Raw genomic sequence first — 12,438 nt, forward strand, 5'->3', positions numbered from 1 at the left:
ATGAGCTGTCTTCTTTTTTTTAAGATTAGATTACTGAGTGTGGAAACAGGCCCTTCGGCCCAACAAGTCCACACAGACTTGCCGAAGTGGAACCCACCCAGACCCATTCCCCTACATTTACCCCTGCACCTAACACTATCGGCAATTTAACATGGCCAATTCACCTAACCTGCACATTTCTGGACGGTGGGAGGAAACCGGAGCACCTGGAGGAAACCCACGCAGACACAGGGAGAATGTGCAAACTACACAGAGTCGCCTGAGGTGGGAATTGAACCCGGGTCTCTGGCGCTGTGAGGCAGCAGTGCTAACCACTGTGCCACCCATAAACTTGAACTGTTGCAGTCTATGTGGTGGTATTAAAAAGTTCAAGGATTTTGATGAAGCAAAGGAAAAATATGTATTTCCAAGTCATGATGGTGGTGGGGACTTGCAGGTGGTACTGTTCAAATGTACGTGCTGCGAGTGTCCTTCTGTGTTGTAGAGTTTGCATGTTTGGAAGGCACAGTTAAAGGGACCTTAAACTCCTACAGTGCATCTTGTAGCTGTTACACAGCACTGCCACTGTGCACCGGTCGTGGAATGAGTGAATGTTTAAAGTGCTGGATAAAATGCCAATCCAATAGGCTGCTTTGTGCTGAATGATATTGAGCTTAGGTTTTGAAGCTTCACTCACCCAGGCAAGTAGAGAGTATTCCATCACGGTCCTGACTTGAATTGTGAACAGTTTTGGGCAATCCCGAGGTAACTTTATGCCACAGAATTCCCAGTCTCTAACCTGCTCTTACATACACCCCACTTAAATGACCAACCTATTTCAGCCTTTGATCTGTGGGGACCCCTGGGGAAAAAAATAAGACCATAAGGCAAGACAGAAGCAGAAATTAGGCCATTCAGCCCGACGAATTCGCTCTGCTATTCATTCATGGCTGATAAGTTTCTCATTCCCGTTCTCCCGCCTTCTCCTCATTTTAAAAAAAACCTCAAAAGTTGCCGTTCTGTTTATCCTGATTTATCACTATAAAGTTGAATCTCTCTCTCTTTATATAGTTTCTTCATTGACTGAGGCTTGCTCATCATGACTGATGCTATAATGTGAGAAGGAGGGTGAGGACATGCACCTACCTCAATTGATGCAGGAAATAAATTTGTAATGTTGATGTTATTCTACATGCTAGCCACCTACCCAATGGAGCTAACTGGCCCTATTGGGAGTTCAATCATTGGATTTATTGGAAAAACCTGTTGTTGAGCTTTATAACTATTTTTTCCCCTCTGCCATTCAATACAGTGACACATTTTTTTTTCACCTAAACAAACTGCCAATCATTAAAACTTTTCAATAAAGAATATCTAACCTATCATACCTGGCTCCTTGAAAGGTCTATTCAAATAATTTGCTCCAATGACTGTCACCCAACCCCTGCCCCCAATACTTCCACATAGTTCTGAAGATTTCTCCTTTTCAAGTATATACTCACTTCTGTAATAGATTAATATCTTTCTTTACCTTTTAATAACTCAGAGGTGAGCCAACGTTCCCTCTAAGCTATGCAGCCTTGCAGCTACTGGCAAGGTCCACACAGCAGCAGGGAGGATTAGAGGGAATATTGTTCTCCACTGTACATTGTAAAGTGCAACAAAATAAAACTCTCTCTTTTTATTCCCTCACTGTTAAATCATTCTTTTCAGTGCGGTTTATACAAGTTGAATGAGTGGGCAAATGCACGGCAAGTGACTTATAATGTGAGGTTATCCGCTCTGATAGCAGCAGGTGGTGCAGAACGAAAATATGTTGGCCTTAATAGTGGGAGCATTCCAGTACAGGAGTAGGGATGTCTTACTGCAATTGTACAGGGCCTTGGTGAGACCACACCTGGAGAGTGCTGAGGTCACAAGCTTGGAGAAGATTTATAGCTCGTTGAGGTTCTTGATGTAAGTTTGCTTGCTGAGCTGGAAGGTTTATTTTCAGACCTTTCATCACCATGCTCGGTAACATCATCAGTGAGCCTCCAGTGAAGCGCTGGTGTTATGTCCCACTTTCTGTTTGTGTTGTGTGTCTTTTTAGTCATCTTATTTGAGGAAGAATGTTCTGGCTATGAAGGGAGTGCAATGCAGGTTTACCAGACTGATTGATTGATTCATGGGACTGCAGGCATGTCGTATTGAGAGAGATTGGATCAATTCAGACTATATTAATTGCAGATTAGAGAAATGAGGGGGAAATCTCCTAGCAATCCAAGACTAGACAGGATAAATGCAGGATGTATGTTCGTAATGACTGACTGGGGGATCCCGAACCAGGACCTCTCAGCCCCAGCATAGGGGTCGACTATTGAGGACTGAACCATGGAGAAGTTTCTTCAAATTGCTGGAAAAGCTCAGCATGTCTGACTGCATCCATGGAAAGAAAGTGGCGTTAATTCAGTGGAGAATGGACTGAAACATTAACTCCACTTTCCTTCCATGGATGCTGTCAGACCTGCTGAGCTTTTCCAGCAACTTCTGATTTGTTTCTGAGCTCCAGTATCTGCAGTTCTTTGGTCTTCTGCATCCTGCTTTATCCCCATACCCTTTAGCCCCAAGAACTAGAACTAACTTATTCTCTAAACTAGTCAACATTTTGACTTCACCTGCTTTGTGTGAATTCCACAGGCTCCGCGCTCGCTGAGTGAAGAAACTTCTCCATGGTTCAGTCCTCAATAGTCAACCCCTGTGCTGGGGCTGTGAGGCCCTGGTTTGAGTTTCCCCAGTCAGTCATTGCAAACCTACATCCTGCGTTTATCCCGTCTAGTCCTGGATTTCTAGGAGATTCCCCCTCATTTTTCTAATCTGCAGTTAATATAGTCCGAATTGATCTAATCTCTCTTAATACTACATTTCTGAATGTAGACTGGACCTGAAACATTAACTCCACTTTCTTTCCATGGATGCTGTCAGACCTGCTGAGCTTTTCCAGCAATTTGATTTGGTTACTGCCTACAGAGTTGGACAATCACCCGTGATCATGTTGCATGTCAGAACAGTCAAATGGCCTACTCCCGCTCCTATTCTCTGTTTCAATGTTTTAACTGTTTGAATTATTTCTAGTACAGCTTTTGATTTGTAGCCCTGTTTTTCAATGCAAGGAAATGTGCAAATGTGGGGTTAGCTTGAATGCACACCAGTTTTGAACTTCAAATTTTGACATCGGGACGCTTTTTGCTTGAGTTGAAGAATTGCATACTTGTTTACTTTTGTTGGGAAATGGGAGCGATGCCTGACACAAGGTTTTGGATAAAAATGTTTAGGGGAATAAAAAAGCTGTTTGAGACTATTTGTTAAACAATTTTCTCTTTGCAGAAATTGTGGATGGAAATGCGAAGATGACACTTGGCATGATCTGGACAATCATCCTTCGATTTGCCATCCAGGATATCTCTGTGGAAGGTAAGTAGGTTCTGCTGCGTGTATGGAATGAGTTGTCAGAGGAAGTGGTTGAGGCTGGTACAATAACAACATTTAAAAGGCATCTGGATGGGTATCTGAATAGGAAGGGTTTAGAGGGATACAGGCCAAGTGCTGGCAAATGGGACTAGATTAGGTTAGGATATCTGGTCAGCATGGACGAGTTGGACCAAAGGGTCTGTTTCCAAATATGCATCTCTATGACTCATCGAATTATCTTGAAATCCTTTAGTATCCCATGGCAAATAAAAACTTAGCTTTCTTCTATGGTTGTAATGTTGGACCTTAAACATTGAAGCCTGTTCATCTTTTATTTTAAAGGCGGGGGACTGGGGATAAGCAGATATTTTTACAGGCTGTTGGCTAGAAAACTCCTAACCCACTGTTGATATAGTTAACAGATGTGAAACATAATCAGCTCTATTCATGGTTACCAACTAATTGCAGTTGACTTATTTTTGTACAATGTTGCTGTCATGAATTAAGTAAGTTGTATTTACGATTGTTTTCTGTCATTTCAGCTGAAAATACACGCAACTCAATAGAGGAGCTTTATCCTAATAAAATTATTATTTCTCCTCTTTCCCCTGTCCCTCCCCATTGGGAGAATAAATAAACATTTCCCTTATTATCCCCACAATCATTGGGATAAAATGGATGGTGAGGAAAGTTAAAATAAATGATGGAGTGCTCCTAATTGAGTACCAATTGGTACCCATTGCTAAAATCATTTCCTTTTAAGCCTAACCTTAACCCTTGAAGTCAACTTTCTTGTGCATTTTAAAAGCAGCCACAGAAAATCAACTCTAATGCAATCATTATTATGAGGTTCTGATGAGCAAGATTGCTTTGAATATTCATATTCTGAGATTCAAATTGCCGTGCCAAGAACCTTGCCCTGTCACATAATTACTTTAACATGCAGATTATGTTTTTTAATGCCAATAAATGAACCTATCTCTCCCAATTATTGTATCCAATTATAGCTACATGTTGGAGCTTGGCAAGTCATCTCTTTCTCAAGTAGGCCTCACACTTGGACCAGTTGCTACTCCTTTAAAATAAGTAATGATGACCATTCGAGAACTGTTGATTGTTCTGCTGAGTGGTGATTGGCACCTTTCCTACTACTGAATGCCACTCTAGTTCTCTATCTTCAATGTGGAATAGTTATGCCATCTAAACAAATCTGGTCCATTTATGAGTCCTGAAAGGACAGGTCTTGATTTGACTGTTTGAATGTCCTTTTAGCAATGTAAAGGAGAAAAGGCATAATATTCCCTGCATCCTGTAGTGCCCCTACATCTTCCTGCACGACTAGGAGTATAGTTTTCCATCTGAATTGGAACGTGTTGTGAGAGCACTTAGGCTTTAAGGGTGTACTTTGTCCTGGTTTCTTTTAGGAGCGAGATTGAATTAGAGGGACCGAGCAGTCGATGGTAACATAAATAGCTGGTGAAGCCTTAGGTGTTTTTTAAAATATAAGTTGGAACAATAAGAGCAGCCTGGCTGGGTGAGGCCAGCTCTCTCATATCTGGGTTTCTACTGATTTAAACAGTTGGAGTCTCAACAGGTTTGGAAGCTGCCGTAAATGTCTCCTGGCTGCCCCTCTGATTTTTGCTTGATTTTTTTTCTGTCTTTCTGGTGGGATGCGTGTGAGACCATTGGTTTCTCACATTGTGTTTTTTGCCAAGTAGTGTGTTTATGGACTGTTACTGATTTGGAACAGTTAATTAGTAACAGTTACTGCACTTTTTTTTCTGTTATGTTTTCCAATAGAGTTAAGTTATTCTGTGTTCTTCTTTATTTTGTGGTAATTTAACTAGAGTATTTGAATAACATTTGAATATGTTTTGCTTAACATTGAGTAGTTTGACCAGTGGAATTACATCTGTAACACCATACTTTACATTTGCCTTTAAAATAAGAAAATGTTAGGGGTAGGCTACCTTCTTAAGATATTTGGTGGGGGGAAGTGGAGGGAAAGAGTGTCTGGTCTGGTCCATAACAATGTTAAGTCGGTCAGGATCCATTCTGTCTTCTACATTGCTTATTTGCAATATCCAGTGCAACGCATATGCAGACTGCTTTTCAATTCCACAAATTAGCCTCACTTGAGTGGAAGCTAGTTCTTATAAAATATGGTAATGAACGTGTTGTGACATGCCACTGGAGCAGGTGAGACTTGAACCTGGGACTTCAGGCTCAAAGGTTAGGGGCGCTATAGCTGTGCCATGAGTCCCAGACTGGATCTAATATATGTGCCCTAATCTCTAACCAATTAGTTGCTGCTGTTCTTAATCACAATTAGAGCAAGGACATATATGTACTCAACTGACAGTATTCATAACACAAACAGAGGGTATCTAGAAAGGAGTATTTCTGAACAGAAACATATTGTTAACGCATTTCATCATGTATTCATCAGGCCTAATACAAGAGGCCAAATTTCACAAACAGTTTCAACAGTTTATACCACAGGAAAGAAATGTTTGGATTGGTTGGCAAGACTATTTTGACTCACCTAAGTGTTGGCATGGAGAAAATATCCAGGAACTGTGGCTTCCCCAGGCTCCTACGTAATTCAAAAAATGCCACAAGACTGGAACACATTCCTTTTGTTTGCAGGGAATGAGTTCCTGTGTATGAATGGGTGTTACTTCTAGCAAGTGTGAATAAGCCCCATTATGAGCTGAATTAGAATGTTACAATGGTTGTTGGTGTAATGTTTAGCACACAGAAGGTCAGGAATTTGGAACCATGCACCCTTATTGCTTTCTGCTTAACAACACCTCAGCCAATCAGAGCAGACATGTCAATCAATCAACATTATCTTCTCCTGTGGTAATAATTGTTGTGATCATTTGAAATTTGGCATTCTTGTGTTTGTGTCCTGAAGACAGCATGATGAAAATCTTCAGCAAAATGTCTCCCTTTTTGGTCATACACCAGTATCCAATTATACATGGATTTGTATTTCCAAGGCTCTGACATCACATTTAGTGATAGGTTATGTCTGGAAATTTGCTTCTGTTGGATTTAAAATCGGTCTGTCCATAATGCTGTACTTAACCTCCTTCCCTTGCTACTTCCTTGAACAGGAGAAAAAACTGATCTGTTTTAGTAGAACTCATTTGTGATTGCTAGCAATGTCAAGCATTGACTGCTCAACCACCACCACCACCACAACCATCCCACCACCACCATCCCCCATTGATGTTAGCATCAAAACCTGGTATTAGTTTGAACATCCAGGAAGGAGTTGAAGGGCAGATGCATTTTGAAACTGTGATTGCCAATGGAAATGTGATTTTTAACAGACGCCTGTTGAAATACATGAAAGTTATAACACAACGTTTTTCTCCTGTAGTATAAACTGTTGTAATTGTTGCAATTTGGTGTTTTTGTCCTGATGAGTACACATTTGGTAACATGTCACCCCCATACAGAACTGGTGTATTGCTGAATGATCAAGTGACTTTCATCTTGTCTATTTGTCCCAACTAGCTTGTGTAAGTGTTTACTCTCCCCACAAACAAGAAGCTCACATCACCTTTATCCAATCTAATTTTAATCATTGACATTGTATTTGCTTCAACCGCTAACCCTGGAAGTGACTTCCATAGTCTCTCAACTCCCTATGTTACAAGGTTTCTCTGTCTTTGTTTGAACAGTGTTATTCCAGGTTCCCTCAGCAACTGGAAATACTCTGCCTCTATCTTTCTGTCCCATTCTGTTATTTATAAACTTTCAATCACGCCTCCATGCAATTTTAGAGTCAGAGTTTTACAGCATGGAGACCAATCCTTTGGTCCAACTCGTCCATGCTGACCACATATCCTAAACTAATCTGGTGCTGTTTGCCAGCACTTGGCCTTTTTCCCTCTAAACCCTTCATATTCATATACCCATCCATTTGCCTTTAAAATGTTGTAATTGTACCAGCCTCCATCAGTTCCTCTGGCAGCTCATTCCACACACACACCACCCTCTGCATGAAAATGTTACCCTTCACATCCCTTTTTATACCTTTCCCCTCTCACCCTAAACCTATGCAGTCTAGTTTTGGATTCCCCTAACCTGGTAAAAAGAACTTGGCTATTCATCCTGTCCGTGCTCCTCCTGATTTTTATAAACCTCTATAACATCACTTCTCAGCCTCTGCTCCAGGAACAATAGCCTCAGCCTGTCCCCATAACTCAACCCTCCAACCCTGGCAATATTCTTGTAAATCTTACTTGCGCCTTTTCAAATTTCACAACATCCTTCCTTAGACAAGGAGACCAGAATTGTATGCTGTTCTCACCAAAAGTTCTCTTCCAAAAGTTCTCACCAATGTCCTGTACAGCTACAACATGACCTCCCAACTCCGACACTCAACACACTAACCAATAAAGGCAAATGTACCAAGTGCTTTCTTCATTACCCTGAAGACTTGCAACTCCAACTTCAAGGAACTATGAACCTGCACCCCAAGGTCTCTGTATTCAAATGGAGCATGCTTCTTTGTTCCAGACAGTATCCTAATAAATCTCTATTGAACTATTTTAGAAACCTCGAACGTCCTTCATAAATATAAAGCCTACTACTATGCAAAGTACTGTACTGCAGTTTTAGAAATTTCATGGTATCTCACTGTTACCATTTGGGTTTTGTATACTGCTCAATATAATAAAACTTCTAATTCCATGAGTTTTTAAAGGCTTATTAATGTAAGGTGCTGTCTTCAATGCTTTGTGAGCTTGTATCCCCAACTGCAGGTCTATGCTTAGAACCAGCTGGTGAATGTTAGCCCTCTAACCTTACACAGTCATGCATTGTTCTTAAGATTGCCTTTGGTTTTCACAGAGACATCTGCAAAGGAAGGGCTCCTCCTATGGTGTCAACGCAAGACAGCTCCTTACAAGAATGTAAACATTCAGAACTTCCACATCAGGTAACCCCATCTAAGAAGATCTCTCTTTGTTACGATTTCAGCTGGAATTTAAAGACTGCCTATTTCAGATGGAAATGCTATGTTACGTTCAAGCCCTCTGAGTTAACGTAATGCTTATCGCGAAACAATGGTGCTCTCATCCTCTCGCATAGTCTCACTCACTCTCAGCTGCAGTTTCCACCATGAGCATTGATTGAGGATCATTGAGAGGATGATCCTGGGTCTTCCAGGAATTACGAGACAATTGTTGCTGTGCAACCTACTTTTGAAAATTGTTTGGCCACTGTGCTTGTTACTTTTATCTTTGGGAACCTACAGCAAAAAGTTAATGTTTTTAAGTTCTTGCCCTTCATGTTAATAATGTGATGATTCCCTAACTGTCATGTCTCTATATAGCACTGTCTGCTTGTGTATTTTCAACCCATTGTTGGTGTTATGACCCTGGAATGCAGCAATGTCATATTCACCTTCAAGGAGCCTTGCTGTGCCTGGCTGTGAGATCTGAGTAAAGTTAACATTTCCCGTCATAAAAAGTAATATTTTGCAGCAACAAAGCAATTTTTAAAATGCACTTTTAGAGAGATGGTGAACTTTTTTATTGAGGTAAGCTAAAATATCACCTGGTGAAAGTCAAGTCATAACTTCTTATGTCAAGCACATGGCATACCGCCACAATCAGCAAATTGACACCCATCAGGTTGGATTAAGAGTCTCTTTTTTTATTCCTATTGCCAATAAATAGTTTTTCCTCTGGTGTCTATCCAGCCACCTGGATGGTGACCACCTCCTGATCTGCCAGTGCCATTCCATCAGGAATTTGGGAATTCAAATTTATTAATTTAGTTTTATTTCAATATTATGTATTAGGTCATCTTCCTCCTTGCTCCATGTGCACCCTGAATAAAGGCAGGCCCTTAGCCCCCTATCTGCTGAGGCTATAATCTGAGTATTTTTATTGTAAGTATTTGGCCATGATGATTGGCCTTCCACTCTCAGGAAGCAGGCTTATCTCAGGCAGACCGAGAATCGAGCCTCATGCTGTTGGCATCATTCTGAGCCAAACATAGGCCAAACAAGCTAGCTAGCTGCTCTACTAAATGTTATTTTAATATGAAATGGATCTTCATCGCCTGTGAGGTTGTTATAAGATGACTGGTGGGGTCATAGAGTATATGCTAACACAGCTTGTCACGTATTGCACCTCATCTTCCCTGACTTGTGCCTTAAAGTGGTAATTGCTCACAGAGACCATTCGCTTTGTTGTGTCCTTGCCTGCTCTCCACAAGAGCAACTTAGCTAGTACCGCTTTGCTATCCTTGGCAATGTATTTACCTCTTCAAGTGCTCATTCAATTCCATTTTGAAAGCCACAATTGAGTCTATCTCCATCACAACCTAAGGCAGTATTTTCCAAATGCTAACCACTCACTGCATTAAATAAAGTCTTTCCTCATATTATCGACTCTTTTTAATTCCTTACTGCACCATCTACAAACCCTTTATACCCTTCCTAAATGTGCTACCCAGAATTGGAAGCATTGCTGCAGTTAAAGCTGAGCCTGTGTTATAACAGGCTAGTACTAAAGCCTCTTTAGAAAGCCATGATCTGCATAGCAACCCCTTGCACATTGCCTGAACCCCCCCCCCCCTCTTAAAGAACTGAAAATTTGAAATCAAGTTAGATAAGGGTGTAATACCACTGATGTTTTGGGATAATGGTCCAGGAAGTGAAAAGGTTACATTTAGGATTTGACAGTGGCATTCCAAAGTAATAGCATTGAAGGCTGGGACTCCAAGTCTAGCCTTGGAAGTAGCTCAAGAGCATCACTGACAATTTTGAACTCACAGACTATTGCCAGTCACCTCTTGATTTGTTTTGATGTAAGTGCCACACTGTTGCTGATGGATGTGAAAGGAACCCTCACAGCAAATTTGCAATGTTCCCAAAAAGCAGCAGCTTTAAACCTTGTTAATTTTTAATCCTAGTTTTCTGTGCAGTCAGCTTATTGGATCCACCGAGTTAATAGGAATTGCCAGTTTCTTCTGGCCAATGCGTTGGGAACCAGCAGCATTGATGCATCATCCTTGCATGAATCATCGAATCCCTACAGTGTGGAAACGGGCTCTTTGGCCCAACGAGTCCACACTAACCCTCCGAAGAGCGACTCACCCATACCCATTACCCCACCCTATATTTACCCCTGATTAATGCATCTAACCTGCACATCCCTGAACATTATGGGCAATTTAACACAGCCAATCCACCTAACCTGCACATCTTTGAACTATGGGGAGAAACTGGAGCATCTGATAGAAAACCATGCAGACAGTTGCCCAAGGGTGGAACTGAATCCGGGTCCCTGGCTCTGTGAAGCATCAGTGCTAACAACTAAGCCACCATGCCTCCCAGTCATTTATGCCTGCCTCTCCCTTCATTTAAATCATGGTTAATCTGTAGCCCAACTCTCTTCACTTGTCTTTGTTCCATATCCTGTGAAAACCTTATTTAACAAATTTGTCGTTCTGTCTTGAAAGAACAAATTTTCTCACCATCCTTTTTGGATGAGAGAATTCCAGACTTTTGTTGTGTTTTGCGTTAAATACTCCCTGATTTCAGTCCGAAGTGTTCTTTGTTTTGATGTAAATATTGCTAATGGATCTAGAAGTAATCCTCCCAGTGAACTTGCTGGAGCCCTAGCTCTTAAAATTATGCCCCTTTTGAAGTTAAATCCCACGTCAGAGTTTCTATTTTAATTGTTAAAGTACTTGTTTGGACTCAACTTAGCACCACAGAGATGCAGGTCTGTCAGATTGACGCTAAGGAGCAGCGAGCAGTTTAGAACAACACCGGAGGAAGGTGGATATGGCTGAGGAATGTGGCAGTGTTTTCTGATTATGGGGCTTCATTGTGCCATGCTATTTCAAGCAGTTTCAAAGCAGAGTTGGAATCTGAAGTTGACATGTGCAATTTGAGAAAATGTTAATGGCAGTACAAAGTTAAAAATCACACAACACCAGGTTATAGTCCAACAGGTTTAATTGGAAGCATTAGCTTTCGGAGCGACGCTCCTTCATCAGGTGGTTGAGGATTATAAGATTGTAAGGCACAGAACTTAAAAGCAAAAGTTTACAGTGTGATGTAACTAAAATTATATATTGAAAAAGACCTGGATTGTTTAAGTGTCTCATCTTTTAGAATGACCATGTCTTTTTCAGTTCTTTCACATGTTAATCACAAAACTTTTTTAAAGGTTACTTTCTCAAGTGAACTTTAACAATTAGTGTCATGTCAGCCCAGATAACGCGTTGAAGGTGTGAGGTGCCCTGTGTGAGACTCTGTGCCACAATGGTCAGACTGATTCTAACCTAAAAAAACAAATTTACAGAATCTTGCATGGATTCATGCAGTTTTTGAGCAAAATAAAATGTAATTCTGCAAGTACGAATTCACCCCACAAACCTATGTGGGGTGGGGGTGGTGGTGGGGGTTATGAGTGCCTTTCAGAGAGTATGTGTATGTATGGAGTGTAAAGGAGTATAAGTCTGTCAGATGTTAAAAATCACACAACACCAGGTTATAGTCCAACAGGTTTAATTGGAAGCACACTAGCTTTCGGAGCAATGCTCCCTCATCAGGTGATAGTCACTATCACCTGATGAAGGAGCGTCGCTTCAAAAGCTAGTGTGCTTCCAATTAAACCTGTTGGACTATAACCTGGTGTTGTGTGATTTTTAACATTGTACACCCCAGTCCAAAACCAGCATCTCCAAATCAAGTCTGTCAGAAGGTGTGTGTGTGTGTGTGTGTGTGTGTGTCACATGCAATGGGGATGGCCTCAACCGGGGCTTTGGATTCATGTCACACAACAGGTGACCCAATTAATGGTAGTACAATTTTCTTTCCTTTTTTTATTCCCTGTTTCTAGTTGGAAGGATGGCCTTGGATTCTGTGCACTTATCCATAGACACCGACCAGAGCTCATTGACTATGCAAAGCTGCGAAAGGTTTGGCACCCTTTTTCCTCCATTCTTGTATGAATTTGTTGTGCAAATGAA

The 12,438-nt window shown here is 41.1% G+C and overlaps 1 protein-coding gene across 6 annotated transcripts in view; it reads left to right on the top strand.

The window, feature by feature from the left end:
* actn1 (actinin, alpha 1) overlaps window positions 1-12,438 on the top strand; it is a 221,127-nt gene that overhangs the window by 123,139 nt on the left and 85,550 nt on the right. For all 6 annotated transcript variants that reach the window (XM_087990066.1, XM_087990065.1, XM_087990063.1 and 3 more), the window contains exons 4-6: window positions 3,343-3,429; window positions 8,296-8,383; window positions 12,309-12,387. In XM_087990066.1, coding sequence (XP_087846192.1) covers window positions 3,343-3,429; window positions 8,296-8,383; window positions 12,309-12,387 — 254 coding nt within the window. The remainder of the gene's footprint in view (window positions 1-3,342; window positions 3,430-8,295; window positions 8,384-12,308; window positions 12,388-12,438) is intronic.

The sequence above is a fragment of the Chiloscyllium plagiosum genome, unplaced genomic scaffold (genome assembly GCF_037043375.1).
Source record: "Chiloscyllium plagiosum isolate Xiang-an unplaced genomic scaffold, Cpla_swu_hap1 HiC_scaffold_8, whole genome shotgun sequence".
NCBI lineage: Eukaryota > Metazoa > Chordata > Chondrichthyes > Orectolobiformes > Hemiscylliidae > Chiloscyllium > Chiloscyllium plagiosum.